At 48.2% G+C, this 15,509-nt stretch overlaps 1 protein-coding gene across 2 annotated transcripts in view; it reads left to right on the top strand.

The window, feature by feature from the left end:
- The first annotated feature begins 11,128 nt into the window (after nucleotides 1–11,128).
- The window catches only part of COL5A1 (collagen type V alpha 1 chain), a 160,333-nt gene continuing 155,952 nt past the window's right edge, over nucleotides 11,129–15,509 (top strand). For both annotated transcript variants that reach the window (XM_063352946.1, XM_063352944.1), the window contains exon 1: nucleotides 11,129–11,434. In XM_063352946.1, the coding sequence (XP_063209016.1) occupies nucleotides 11,335–11,434 (100 nt within the window). In that variant the 5' untranslated portion in view covers nucleotides 11,129–11,334. The remainder of the gene's footprint in view (nucleotides 11,435–15,509) is intronic.

Here is a 15,509-nt window from a genome sequence, read left to right as displayed (position 1 = left end):
GTAATCCCAGAGGTGTAAGAAATAAAGAAAAAAAAAAAAAACACCCCAAAAGGGATGAACGTTTTCATGACATAATGTCAGTGATGTGACTTGCCAGTCCAAACTTGGCTGGCATATCGATGCAGTAAGCTGTATCCGCTGGGTAAGCAAATGGTGTCACCCTCTTTCCAGATCCTGAACAACCTCCTCAATGTGTAGGCAGCAGCCGCTGATCCACATGGAACAAACATGTCCCCTCCCAACATGAGACAACACAAGGTTCTTTGATTCCTCCTAATTGCATTTCAGTGTTTGCGGCCCAATTGTATGGTTTCTGCAGAAGTTCAGCAATTTTGGTTGCTGGCTTCCTCTCCTTGCTGACCTACAAATACCAGTTTTCAGGGAGAGATTTATGAGCAGCATGAAATTACCATCTTGTAAAAGCACAAATCACGGCTATAAATAGGGGCCTGGAATACGCAGAGAAAAACCCAAGGGAATAGTGACTCCCGCTTTGTCTGCGCAGGACAGCCCTGCGAACTCAGGTTGAGGAGGAGTCCGGTGCTTTGAGCCTTGTAAGCTGGCGAAGCGCCAGCCAGCCTTCCCCTCATCCCTATCCTCAAGGATGGGAATAACATCTGGGCCAGACTGACAGTAGTCGGGCTTTAGAGTAACTGAGAGCTCTGAAAACTGAGCCTTCTCCAGCCTTGTATGCATTTATCTTCCTTTCCAGAACATTAGTAGGCAGAGTTTGTTTTCAGTGAGTTATTTAGCAGAAAGAGGGATTAGACCTTGGGCTAGCATTGATTAACCCCTGCATGTTGAGTTGTTTAACAGCATAATGGATCAGTCATGTTTGCTGGTGACCTTTGTCAATTGAATCCTTCATCCGAAGACTCTTCTGACTTTTTAAATACACAGATCCTTGAAAGTGGAGTCTATGCAAAAACGTCCCTGAAGTGAATAGATGGTTTTGCAGAGCACAGGACTGGGGCAAATAGTCCCGGAATTTCTGATGTTAGGTTTGACGTCGCATGAGTTAAGTGATGGGAGCCCCACTCGTGCAGCTGGCTCCTTAGCGCTGCCCACGGAACGGATCAGTGTTTGACGTCCTGCACGAGAGCTGCGTATGTGCTGGAAATAAATTGTTGCCTGAGTGGAAAAGCGGTTCTGGAAAAGGTCTGAATTTTCTGTGGGTCTTGGGGAAGGTTGTAGAATGAGAGTCCAGTTAGCAATAAGATTTAACGTCACCCTGGATATTAAATCACAGTCATGTTTGGTGGCGAAGTAGCTGACTCTTTCATTCAAAGGCAGGCGTGGGGCAGAGATGCTGCAAGCATAAATGTGTGAAGCATCATTGCCTTTGATGGAGCTGTGTCAATTTAAATTGGCTGAGCATCCCATCTGCACAAGATATACGCTGCTGCTGCTGACGCCAGGGACCAAGGGGGAGAAAAACTGCTCAGTGGGGCCAAACATGACACCAAGAAAAGCATCTCTAACTGCAAGAAGGCACTGATGGCAATTTAAGGGCTGCCAGAAGGGTATAAAGGGCCCTTACATAAATCAGCCCTGGACCCAGCAGAATGTGTCTGAGATGAGGGTGTCTCCTCAGACCTTCCATTCTCTCAGCAGTGCCACGAGGAAGCTGTTATACTTGACTTTTCAAGCAAAATACCTTCCCACTGCTGCCAGGAGTTCTTTCTGAGCTCGTTTTGCTGCAGTACAAGTCAGGTCAGGAAGTTTGTTTGGCTTGCTAAAAAAGATACTCTAGTTCAAACAAGACTTAATTCATTGAAGCCCCATGGCCTCTGTGAAACATGAACTCCTCTGGCCTCATGATTTATGAATACTAAGCCATGGGGAAGCCTTGCCAGAGGAAAACAAGCTCTATGATAGGTAAATAAAAGGCCCTGGGGCCAGAAAGAGTTAAAGAATACCCATAAATGTGGAAGCTGCACAGCTGGGAGGTGTAACGAGCTGTCAAGTGCTCTGCCCTGCCAGAGAAGCTTTGCTTCTGTGGAGAGGGAGCTGCTGAGGATGCTTTGGAGAAGGTGCCCTTGCTTTAGTACCGGGGTTGGGGCTGAGGTGTCCTATAGCCCCGTGCTTCTGGTTTGTATGAATCTGAGTAGAAATACAAGTAAATCGATAGCAGCGCGGTGAGGGTGTTTCGTGGCGGTCAGAGGTGGAAGGGACTGAACCAGGGGAGGGGTAGGACCCAGCTGAGTCTTCCAGCCTTCTCTCCTTGCCCCCCTGCCTGAGATGTGCTGCCAAATTCCTATCGTGATCACCACCATTTAAAAAAAAAAAAAAAACAAAACAACAACCCACCCCATCTGGTCCTAATCAGGCCCACATGAATCTCTATGCCAACTTAATCTCCCTCAGATGTTAATTATACAGATATCTATTTCTTAACATTTAGGAGTTGCCTGTATCCGTTGGGTGTCTGGGGTTTTCTCCGCCTATGTTTGCAGAGCCCCTGACAGGCGCGGTGCTGCTTCCCAGGGCTAATGAAACCACAAGGTGTGACAAAGCCGCGGTTGCACTCTGCGGTTGGGTATGGTGATGCAGCGAACCCTTTTAGCCCGACAAGACAGTTACAACCTACTGGGCAAGTCTAAGCGATCCTGGAGATCCTCCCCATCCTCTGGGCAGGGGACTGCAGGCAAAAAAAAAAAATGCAAGCCTGTGTGTGTATATATGTATACACATAAAAAAAAAGGATGTGAAATACTGGTGGAGTATTTTGCATTGCTGCTCTTGGAGATACAATGGGTGGCCAAAACTCCTTGGACTTCCTCAAAGGTGTCTGAGAAATGTAAAAAAAATAAAGAAAACCAACCCAAAATACGTAAACAGGAGGCTTTAGGATGCTGTTCTGGTCTGGAACTGAACTGAGAACGAAACCAGGTCTATATTTAAAAAACAATTAAGTAAGGTACCCTGTAAGACGTGACCAACCAATCTGTAGTTTCGGGTAGCTGTAAAACCCGGAAACAATTTCAGAAGACTGTAGATGCTAAAGAAAAACACCAGCACTAGAAGGTATCACCCCCCAAGCAGTAGTTGAGCATCTCCTGGATGGATGCCCCATCCCTGGAGGGGTTCAAGGCCAGGTTGGACGGGGCTTGGAGCAGCCTGGGCTGGTGGGAGGTGTCCCTGCCCAGGGCAGGGGGCAGCACTGGATGATCTCTAGGGTCCCTTCCAACCCAAACCATTCTATGATCCATTGTAGAAATATGGTGGGTATGTGGGTGCTGCATCCTGGAAACCCAGCTGAAACAAGAGGCTGAGAAACTGGCGCGTGAACCAGGGCTAGCAGGTGGTGGGGTGATCTCAGGTGGTATATAGGTGCTTGATCTGAAGGTATGAGCACTGTGTGTCTAGTTAAATATGTTAACGAGCTGGCACCTTGTTCTGGCCGAGGTCTGTACTTTTGGCCATGCTTTTTGGTGCTCCCCAAACTGGAAAACTCATCAGCAAGGAGAGAAGGGAGTAAGTTACTGTGGGGACTTGTGGAAAGGTGCTGATGCACCCAAGAAGGTGACTTACTGGAAACGCTGAAGAGACAGAAGTAAAAATTAGTCATGTTAGAGACCACTTGGTGGCTGGACTGGATTCCTTGAATGATTCATCCACAAAAATGACTGCTTTGCCTGACACTTTATTTCCCCTCTCTATTTAGAAAGTAGCTTAGTCTTATGGAGACTGTTGCCCGTTTTCTGAATTGCTTTTTGATGGCTGGGTGGTGCGCATAGCATCCTTGTATTCTCATAATTTCTAAACCACTACTTCAACGAGGGGGGGAAAAGACAACAAAATGAAGGGTTTTGTCACTCCAGAAGCCCTCGGTGGAATGAACCTGTAATCTTGTGAAATCAAAGGGGAATCCATGGAATGTGCCGGTTTTGGTATAGTTAATGCAACAAGATCGTAAATGGAAATAGCTGCCTGGAAATTGTGTTACATCATTAATTGATAGAAATGGTAGAGAAGGGGGATACGTGGGTGAAAATTGCATGGGGAAATAAAATCTCTGGGCTTTAAGTTGTTCTACTTTCTCTTTTAAGGAAGGACCAGAGGATGAAAGGACCATCAGCTGATGCAACCAAAATGTACTGGGATGCTTTAACAGTTACTAGACCTGGGCAGAATAATTCATAAATGATGCTAATTTGGGGCGTGCTTGTACATAAGTCGAACATGCAAATTTTTGTATTGTTACTGCTCATAGGGATGAAAAAACACTTGCAGGGTTTTTTGCCAGCCTGTGTGTGTAAAACCTAGTGAATTAAACTGTTTGTCCTTAAGAGTGTACGTGGCCAAGGGGCAAGGAGACCCACTGGGATGTCTCGTACGTGCCAGCAAAGGCAGGAGAAGGCTGTAACCCACTTGCTCAATGGTGGGAGCAGGAGCCACAAGGTTTGTCTCAGCGCTGTGACCACACTTTCTTGTGAAATTCAACCGAATTTTTTCAGGATTGTAGAGCTGCAGAAACCATCAGTGGAAAAGATCTCTCATCCAACCCGCTCTCGTGCCAGGGCAGGATTGTTCCCAACGGTATCGTAGGTTTGTCCAGACTGATTTGATATGACTCAGGCAATGGGATTTTTCACCACTTCCTTTGGGAAGTCTAATGGATCTTCCATAGCTGAGGAGATCTTAATGTAAGGATTTTTTCTCCCGACGTGTTAGTCTGAATTTTGTGCTTTTTAATGCCCATGCAGCGTCCTTATGCATTCCCTGAACTCTACCTGTTTGGTGTTGTACCCTCACGTATGCACAGATGGCACAGGCTTGGGTTGCATGGGTTGCTTTTGAGAGTACAGAGCTCTGGAACCGCTGTAATATCCCCCCTAAATCTGCACAGATGTCTTCAGAGATTCCTCTTTCTGAGAAAGCTCTGCCAGGGACAAGTTGGGCTGCCACGCTTCCAAAAGCTATTCCATATCCTATAGATCAAGATTTATACCTTTTGCTGACTTCTTATTCAGTCTGATACCCCAGGATTTCCAGCAATTTATATTTTGGATTCGGGTCTTTCCTGGGCAGGACTCTAGCACATCTCTCATTAGGAAAGAGCTCGATGTGGTAGGGGAAAATCAATTGCTGGCTTTTCCTTGGTGCAACACCAAATCTTTCTTAGGCTTAGACGCTACCAAAGGATGCTTTTACTCATATCAAATAACTGCGCATGGAATATTTAGCAAAAATGGCAGGGTGATTGCTTGAAGAGGTAGACAATGAGGAAAGGTTTCTGGGGATCAGCACAATTGACGTCTGTCCTGGTCATTATTTCAGGAAATGTGAGGCAGCAGGGAGGAGAGTGACCTCAGTTCTTGGGCTCTACCAGCCAAACTGCTCATCTGCATTCTTGGAATAACAATGAGGGGGGGAAAAACCGCCCCTAAAACTCAATAATGTTTGAAAAAAATGTATGGTGTCCTGGCAGATGGAGTGTGAAGCATGAGAAGTTGTCATCTGTTCATTTGACTTCCCATTCCCATTCATCCCTGGGGAAAATATTAAAAACCTTCCTTGTGGATGGGCTTGAAAATGAACCCCATGGTGGTCTAGAGGGCAATATTTCTGACGGGCACCCAAGCTCAACCCCTGAAGCCAGATGTCGCTGGGTGATTCTTGGACCTGTACATAAGCCGTGTGGTTTGGGCTCACCTTTAATCTTCAGACATGATTATGATGGACAACTGGAGCTAGAAAATGAACTCTGTGGTCTGTATTCAACAAAACCTTCATTGGGGTCAGCGAGAGTTTAGTCCAAGCCACTTGGGAACTTCTTCATTTTTTTTTTTGACCCTCGGGAAGATCACAGAATAAATCACAGGCCCTTGTTAATGTGCAGCCTTGTGGTTTAACGTAACACTTTCTGCAGCACCAAGGATTATCTCCCTGAAGTCTAGACAGATTATATAGGGTTTAGCCTGGGCCATTGACCGCAGATCATAGGGCACGAGGAAATAAAACACAGGGATGTGAAGGGGGAATGGCAGCTCCTACCAGTCATCCAGGCTGGCACTGGGCATGGAGAGGAACCAGACGAAAGGAGGAGAAGGTGAACTGAGTTCATCCTTTTCAATAGGCACTGTGATGCAGTTTGTCCTTCTGCATTTAATAGCTCAGTATGGTTCAAACACATACAAGGCTTGGAGTCATTAACATGAAACGAAGAGAGGGCAACAACACTGGAAAAAGAGGAGGAGTGGAAAGTCTGTTCTCTTTATAATGCTATTTCCTCTATTAAACAAACCTCTTTGACTATGAAACATTTAAGCATACAAAAAACAAGCCCCACCTTGTGTTGGCCGCTCTTTCCACTGATGGGGCTTGTCCTGGTGCCACCTCATGGCAAAAATCAGATCTGAATTTCCACCGGAGCAGCTGGGAGAATTGGCTGTCCAGCTCCCGACACTGTGGCCATTTTGTAAAGAAACTGGCCTGCAAAGCCAAAACAGGTGCTCAGCCCCAGGAGTGGTGTTATTTTTACTTCTGTGCTTTGTGATTTGTCTTTCTGGGAGGAAAAAAATTTAACCCTTTCTAGAGTTGTACTTTTTTCACGTTTGGGAGGTACCTGTTGAATCTATTCGTCGCGTCACCAGCCAGCCTGGAGCCTAACCAGAACATAAGGGTATCTGCTCTACGGGTTTGGTGTCACCTGATGGCTTGCAGTATTGCAGTAGCAGTGTTGATGTGCTACCCATCACCATGCTCCGCAAACGCAGATTTGCGATGGCCTTTGCTCAAAACGGTGTTTTTGGAGAGGCTTTAGGGCATGGGGGAAGCTGTTGCCACGCTGCAGCCCTTCAGCAGGGCGGGGATGGACGCGGACAGTCCTGGATCGTGCGGTAAACGCTCTGCGCGGATTAAAGACCACACAGAGCACTGAGGCATGAGACGGCGTCCCACTTTGGGATACCAGATGTGGTGCTTCCTCTGTGGATAAAGGGATAGCTCGATTTTCTTACAAGTCTCAATCCAAAATGTCTCAGCAGCACTAAATTCACTTATTGTTATTTTTTTTTCTTAAGCTGAATTTGAGAGCAGACACTTCCAAGGCAACAGGTGTGAGATCATAAGTCAGGATTTGTGACTTCAGCATAAGACGAATCCTAAAATTTGAGTTGGGGTAGGGATGCGCAACTGTGTTAATATCTTTGCAAACAATAAAGGCAGGTTATAAGATTGCAGAGGAAAGTTGTCTTTTTTTTTTTTTTAGATACATGTGCTCTTCGTAAATAGCATTTGAAACCGTTCCTGAGAGCAGTTGATTGTCCTGATTGTTTATGGAGCAGCTCAGGTAAGCTCTAAGAAAGTCTAATTTTCAGTCTGTTCTCATCAACTGGTCGTAGGGTGTAATGGTTGTCAGTAACAGCTAGGGTTACTCTTTCTGATTACCCCAATATTTTATTTCAAACTACAGAATAATGGCCTTTGGGGTTTTTTGGCTGAATGCTCATCTCTGGCTTCATAGCATATAAACGATATAAAAAAAATTCTTACACGTGTATCTTAAGCTTTTTTTTTTTTTTTTGAAAGCTGACAAATGTGTCCTCCATCCTATAAACAGCAGCTAGCTGGGCTCAAGATGCATTTAGTCATGGAAATACTGCTCTAAACTGCTGTTCCTTAAGGATATTTGGCCATCTGCCACCGCTGCGATGTATTCCTTCGGCTACTCAGATGTTACCCCGACTGGCTGCTGGAGGGATTTGGAGTTGGCGTCGACCGACCCAACTCGTGTAAACCTACTTGGAGCTTGCACCACCAGATGATTTGGCCCACTCCAACTCGGAGCTTGGCTCTTTAAACTTGGCATACGGATGCTGGAATTTTCCAGTTTGCCATTACAAGCTTATTTCTGTATTTCTCTGTTCTCGTCAAGGAGGGGCAAACAGGTCTGTGCAAGCTTCTAAATCACCTGGAAAGCAACTGGAAACTCAGACTTACTGCTCAGCAAGAGCTCCCTGCGCCGGGTTCTCAACCGGTGTAAAGCAAAGTTGCTTTGCGTCTGATGTGGGTCCAGGTTTGGGTAATCTGGCTTGCTGCTGGAATGGAGAGCCCTTGGAAAATGGGTGGCGTGTCGGTGAGCGCGCCGACCTGAGCTGCTTTTATTTCCTTGCCCGCGGTCCTGCTGCTGCTTTAGGTATGCTCCTTCCTATGGCAGTCTGCCTCTGGAAGGGCAGGGAATGTCAGCACCTGGGTTACAGAGTTCAGGTGTTGGTGGGATTTCTACTTGCAGCTGGAGAAGGCAAAACAGGGTCTCACTGCCAAACAAGGAGCCGTTGGTATGATCAGAAATGCCGATCTGGGATGAGAAGACCCAGGATTGTGGCACTTGTGTGACCGGGGCTGCAATTGGACACCACCCCTGTCAGTGAGGCTGGTGGTGCCTCTTGAGGGTAATTGGGCATCCATAGAAATACTGCCAATACTTTGTTATCATAATAAGAAGGGTTACTGGGAAGGGGAGGGTATCTGTAACCCACAGGGTCTGCTGGTGTTTTTAGCTGTCCTAGTTCCATATCCATGTGCCTGAGATGCTGCATTGTCCACACAAACGGAGGGGAGAGAAAGCATCTCTGCCACGCGGTGTTTCTGCGGCTCTGGAACAGCTTCTCTGCTCCACACCTGCAGCTGAGAGTCTCTGGGAAGGAGCGTTGTTGTGAGCAGTGGGATATTTTAAAGCAGGAGGGAGACGCAGTGGTGATGGACACTCTCATTGCCGGGCTGCACCCGGCGGGTGCTCTGCAGTGGTGTTTGCAGGGTTGCCCAGGTGTTACTCATACCGAAAGAGCTCGCCTCCAGGCTCCCCCTGGACACGGAGCATCACTTAATTTGTCTAGCCAGCCTCTAGTCATCTGGTTACTCATGAAAGGCAGGAACTGGAAGGGGCTTTCATCTGAGGGATTTGCCCGGGAGTGCCATTGGCACCGTACCCACCCTCCGCGTGGCCGCAGCCAGCACGTGCACGGCTGTGTGCCTCCTCCCGGCTGGGGGCTTGCGGCCAATCTGCCTCTCGCCTCTCCCTGGTGAAAGGCTCTTTCAGCAGAGAATCTCTTCTTGCCTGTGGCTCATGCTCCAGCCTTTCCAGTTCCGCTGGCAGGTGGGAGCAGGCATCTCAACAGGTTCAGAGGTAAAGAGAGACTTCCTATAGCTCTTCTCCACTGAACCATTAGAGAACCCTTTTATTAGGCTACAAACTGAGCACCCCTTTCCCTTTATTAGGCTACTGGGAGTGCCCCTGTCCCCTTGCTTCCTTCTGCAGAGCTGGTGGGATTTGGCCTCCTCTGCTTCTAGGTTTCGATGTGTTAATTTGGTATCAATTACCTGTCCAAGAAGCTTCCATTCCTGCAGGTCAAAGACTTACGCTGAGTGAATTGCTAAAGCTCAACATAAGCCCCTGTTGTGCTGGGTTCCATCAGACAGCCCAAAGCAGGGACCGGACGAGTGACCCCTAACTCCTGCACTGCCCCCCTTGTATATAATAAGTGGAATGGCCACTGACTGCCCGGGGTCTTGCAGTTCGGAATGACTGAACCCACAGGCAAAGAGACTGGAGTCCAGAGTAGGCAGAGTGTGGCAGCTCAGGTGATGGCAATGGTTATTCTCCCTGTGGATGATGAAGGCCTTAAGGATGCTGCTGTGCAAGGGAGGGAGGGCTTGGGTGCTTTGGTGTAGTTCAGGGTATGAGTCTATAGGTAAAATCACTGCTCCATGAAAATCAGTACAGCCTCAACCACTAAAGTCATGGCAGCTGGGGCTGTCACCTGGATGTCCACATCCCTAATGGCACTGACAAAGCAAGTGTTGATACCAGCAAGTGTCTTCAAAGTATTTTAGTTAAGGGAGAGGGCTGCATATGGTGGTTTTTCCTTCTCTGGTCTCCACATGACCTGATTTTGGTTTTGTTGAGGGCTCTATAGCATTGTGTGCCACCTTGTCCTACAGCCTGAGGTCTGTCCTCCTCTCCTGGGACCTGAGGGAGGACACTTCTGGAGGAAAGGGTCTGGTGTGGGGAAGTCACACCAGTTTTTATTGTTTTATTTACAGTACTGTTCTAATATTGCTGCAACACAATGCCAGAATGAGTAAAATCATTTAAAGTTGATGTTTACCAGTGTGATGCATCAGCCATCACTGGTGTGCCAAGGGGATTGGTGCTTGGCGGTGTAGTGAGAGGAAAAGCAATGGGAGGGAGCAGAAGAGCGCTGGGGTTGCACCCTGGGACAAGCTGTGCCTGCAGTGAGGTCCAGCAGCGCTTTCAGCCCTGACTCTCCTCCTTGCCTGCCTGCCAGAGGAGGGTTTTGCCACCCCCAGCGCCCAGCCAGCCTGGCAGGGGCTGCCACCTTCCCTTTCTGCTCCTTGGAATCGTAGAACTGCCTAGGTTGGAAGGGACCTTCCAGATCATCTAGTCCAGCCGTTGACTTAACGCTGACAAAAACCATCACTAAACCGTGTTGCTGAGCACTACGTCTACCCGTCTTTTAAATCCCTCCAGGGATGGCGATTCCACCATTTCCCTGGGCAGCCTGTTCCAGTGCTTGATAACACTTCCAGTGTCGAAATTTTTCCTAATATCTAATCTAAACCTCCCCCGGTGCAACTTTGTGGCCGTTTCCTCTTGTCCACTCCTTCCTGCTTGCACTTTTCCCCTTTGCATGCACGTTTTGCAGCAGCCTCAACTTTTTTTCTTTTTTTTTTTTTTTTTTTTTCCCCACCAAATCCTTGCATTTTTTTCATGCTTCCACGCGCCGCGAGCCCTGTCTCCCTCGGGAGTGGGAAAGAACTGGGAGGTGGGAATGGGGAGACAACTCCGGCTGGGGGTAACTCCCGGGGGGGGGACCAAGGGGAGGATAACCCCGGCTGGGGGCCGGGGCCGGGGCAGCCCCGCAGCGTTCAAACTTGCCGCGGGGCCGGGGCGGGCCGGGGGCCGGGCTGGGGGCTGCACCGCCCGGCCCTGATTTGCTGCTCGGCTCCGAGATTGACAAACTCTTGCCTTGGGTTTAAAAGAAGGGGAAGGGAAAAGAAAAAAAAAAAAAAAAAAAAAAAGGCAAAGAAAAAAAAAAACGGGGGGTGGGGGGAGAGAGAGAGAAAGAAAAGTTTTTCGCTGCAGGAGCAGGCAGGGGCCGGGAGTGAGCGCGGCGGAGCCCCCGACAGCCCTCCGCCCGCCCCATGGCTTTATAAAGCGGCTGCTCTCCGGGGGGGGCTGGCGGGGGGGTCTGAGCTCTTTTTCTTCGCTTGTGTGTGTATATATATATATATTATATTTTTTTTTTCCTCCCACTCTTTCCCCCCCCGAATTGTCCCGAACTGGTGCCCCGTTTTTTGTGGACCATGGATACGCACACGCGGTGGAAAAGGCGCAGTTGGATACGGAGCCGGTCGGTACCCGCTGCCCTGGTGCTGCTGGGTGCCCTGTCCCTCGGCCGGGCAGGTAAGCGACCCCCGAGCACCCCCCGCCCATCCCCGGGGCGCCGAGCCCCGGTTGCCGCGGGAGGGAAGCGGGTGTCAGCGGGGCCGGGGGGGGGGAACCCTGCGGGTGGGGAGGGCGAGGGGCTTTTTGTGGGGGGCAAAACGTTTGTTTTTTGCTTTATTCAATGCATTCCGGTGAAAAAAAAAAAAAAACCACCACCCAAAACCCAACCTCCTTTAGCTGCCCGAGTCTGAATGCCATTTGTCAGGGGGCCCGTAAAAGGGGAAAAAACTTAAAACAATACTTTATTCGCCTTGCTTTGAGCAGAGCTGCCTGTTGCTGAGCTCGTTTTTCTGGAGCAAAAGTCAGGATGTGTTTCTGGAGGCTGTAGTTCTTTATAGATCTGCGCGTATATATATGTGAATATATATTTAGTCGACTGGAAACCTCTTGTCTCGCATAGTTCCTCCTCCTTGAGGAGAAGAAACTTTTTGTCCAGAAGTAATTAATGTGCTCTCCCCTCTGTGCATCAAAGCGGCAGATTTCGGTACACAAAAGCTTTGCAGCCGCTTCTGCTCGCGACCCCAAGGCGATCTCTGCCCCCTCTGCCTTGCCAGCCCCAGTTTGTTGGGTTTCTCCCCAAAATTGTGGCTGGTGAGCGTGGCAAGAGGAAGCTCTGTGAAGCAACCAGATGTGCAACAGCACTAGACATGCAGCCAGGAAAAAACCAACAACAAAAAACCACCCTGGAATGTCATTTTTACAATCATGCAAGAGGGAGACTAAGCGCTTCATTTCACTAAGTGGATGCTTTGGGTTTGAGTCTGTTCCCAGAGCTCTGCTTCCCGAATGTCTGTCTTCCCTGGGTGGGCTCCGAAATGCCCGAGCAGGGCAGATGGAGCCGTGGGGGTCTGCTGGAAAAGTTCTCGCTGTGTTTTCAGGGTGTTTTCTGAGTTTGTAGCGGACACTTAAAGGCACGGCTGCCCTGAGGTCTTTTCATACTGTGTTTCAAGGGAAAGACTAAGAAGCGGTTTGTTGGCAAAGCTGGGTTTTTTTTGCAATCTGAAAAGTTAAAAGTAGATGGAGTTCTGCAGCGTAACTTGAGAAACCGAGGAGCGCCCCGAAGAGCTGAGCTGTCTGGGATTCGGCTTTCATGCCTGATTTCTGGGGGCTCTGGGTATTTTTCCCTGGGAAGCCCAGGCAGCGGTGTTTGCGCGGTTGTTTGTGTGTTACCGGGACAAATGCATGTGGGATTCTGTCTATAGCAGCGCGATTGTGACTTATTGTAGTTTCTACGTTCTTAAAATGACCTTAAGGGGGGAAAAAAAAAGAGGTGGGCGTACGAGGAATGCTTTCATTAATGGTTTGCTTGCAAAGCCTGAGCAGGATGGAAAATAAGTTGCTAGCCGATGAATAAAACACCTCTAGAACATCACTGTGGGAGAAGTTAACGGCGGTTGGACCTGCCACGGGAGTGTGCGTTGTACTGCAAAAATCCCGGGCTGTTAGAGCAGTTCTCTGGCTGCTGGGGTGATTCTGGCTCATCTTGAGCTCCCTCTTTGCGCAGGCAGCTCGTCAGCCGCTCTGTTACTTTGTGTTAGTTGAAAACGGAATTATTACCAGTCTGTCCGAATGTTTTAATGGTTTCGGAGCATGCTTGGGCTTTTTACTTGTCGGTCGTACATCCTTCAGACAGCTTGGACCTAAGACTTAGCTCCTCTTGGAGTTACTTGGTAACTTTTCTGGAAGTTCTGGGTCCAGCTGTGGGCTGCAGCTGGAGGGAGCGGAGGGCTGGCCGGAGCCGATGCTGCGCTGGCTGCCTGGAGAGCTTCTGCAGGGCCAATGTGCAGCTCCAAGTAATGTCTCTTGAAGCGAAAGGCTTTGAGTTTTCCTAATGAGCCTCCTAATAGGACATCAAATAATTTGAATGAGGGAGGAGTCGGATTGGGACTGCTGATGGCATTGACTAATGCTCTTTATAGCTCTTTTTTTTTTTTTTTAATCTTTCCAAGTTTTCTTTGGTTTTATTTCAGCGCAGATTGTTTCTGTTTCAGTTTCATTTTAATTGGTTTCTCTGGATGGGGAGAGGTGAATCTTCTCTGTCATCTTCTCCACGAGCGGATCCATCAGGTGGCCCCAAAGAAAGGGGGAAGAAAGCGAGCAGGGAGGGTTTCCACAAAGAGAAACCGCAGTGTCAAAGGCGACACGAACTGAACTGCCTCTGAACACTGCCCTTCCAGCTCACATTTTCCCATATTTTAACAGATGATGTCACACAAAAATCTAACCCACAGACAAAGTTGGAATCTGTTTCTGCTTTTACAAATCCCTATAAAATTGAATCAGGTTTCTGGGTGAAAATTTTTGGAAGCAGCCGTTTCCTTTAGTGGCAAAGAGAAGTGTAATAAGAATATATGGCATGCCCTTTAAAAGAAATAAAAATGCTGGAAATTATGAAGTATCCTGTTACCATCTGTTGCTTCTCTTCTTGGCTCTTCCCCAGTCATCTAGAACGAGCTAAAAAAAAAAAAATAAAATCTTTATCCAGCCAGTTAGAAGTGTTTTGTTTAATATTTTGCCAATCAAAAGTGTTGATATTGTTTTACAAGAAGAAATATGACTTTATAAGTCTGGAATTGATGGCAGATCTGATTTCCAGTGTAAAATCTGGATTATGCTGTCAATGCGTTGCCAGATTGGAACAGGATTTAAAAGCACCCAGCTGTCGGACGTGCCCCGTCCAGGGGATGCAGTAAGAGGCGCTCAGCTGAGGTAATGTATTATTCCTTCCATGTAAGCTGGGGTCAAGATGAAAACTCTCTGCTGACCGTTCCCTTCGAGGTGGTTTTTGAAGGCTCCCCGTAGCTGTGCTGGATGCGGGAGCTGGTTTCCGACTCTCGGTTGAGTCTGGACCCCAAAGCTAACGGGAACTCTGGTCCTCCAGTCCGAAGCCTCGCGGTGTTGTCTGGGCAATCGTTTGTTGGGGACTGGAGAAATCCTTTTTCATCTCTGGTCTTTAGGGGTAGCTCTAAGGCAAAAGCTACTGAAGAGTTGCTGGTTTTTTGGCGTACAAAAAGGGACAGGAGTGTGGACTTGCCCGCTGGATCTCTAATACTGGATCTTCACGTGTAAAACCTCTTTTTAAGTGCAAGGGTAATCCAATAAACAAAACCGGCTTGGTGTTACTCTGCGTGCAGACGTAAAGTGTGTCCTAGGACAAACAGGGAGGGACTGTAAAGGGGATGAGCATCTTTATTCTAGATGGGTGCAGTCCCTGCCCCTTGTGTTTTGTTGGAGGTGGACTTTCCAGGTTCATTCCTCTTGAAACGTAGAGGAAATCTAACTGTAGGTTTCTGTCTCGCGATAACTTGCAGTCGGATCATAGCGTCGTAGGGAATGTGCTAATACTTATCGCAATCCTTTGGGGTCTGGCTCGGTAGCGTGGCTCCTGCCCCGATCTCCCACCTCTGCCGCGGGAGGGTGATGCGGGTGAGGAGGCGCGAGCCTTGTTGAACTGGGAATACCCTGCTGGTGGTTCCCAAGAGAAGTTAACTTGAGTGCGTTTCTCCGTATGTACGGTACCAGCAGCTGCGCTCCGTGCGATGTGCAGCGTAACAGTTTCAATTCTTGACGTAGCTTTTCTTTTTCTCAGAGCTCCAACGTGAAAATCTTTGCCTCTGTTCCACGGGGCCAAACTCTTAATGGCACATAAATGTCCTGTCATCAGTCAGTAGCACGTGCCCAGTCGCTTTTCTTCTAACGCCAAAGATGAGGTCTGGTCTGATGCTGTCTGTCCATCCCTCATTTGGTGACTCCAAGTTCCCCTGGCCGTCCTGCAGCCTGGTCTCAGGACGTAGGCTTTGAGTATGTGCTCATATACTGTATATATGTATATATGTATATACTTCTTCAGGTGAGCCAAAGTGTGGCAACTGGTGCCGAGAAGCAGAAGGCGCTGCTGTGACACGTGCCACTAACGCAGAGGTGTTTGTGTGAAGTACCATTCGTTAGATGCATGTTAGATAAATCTGAGTTTTGTCTGGACGTCAGAAATAAATCTGTGGGAGTACTTTCCAGGAAATTCTTCTTCGGTCTG

Source organism: Chroicocephalus ridibundus, chromosome 15 (assembly GCF_963924245.1).
Source record: "Chroicocephalus ridibundus chromosome 15, bChrRid1.1, whole genome shotgun sequence".
NCBI classification, from domain to species: domain Eukaryota; kingdom Metazoa; phylum Chordata; class Aves; order Charadriiformes; family Laridae; genus Chroicocephalus; species Chroicocephalus ridibundus.
The sequence above is the reverse complement of the archived record's forward strand: the minus strand, read 5'-3'. Positions and strand labels throughout refer to the sequence as shown.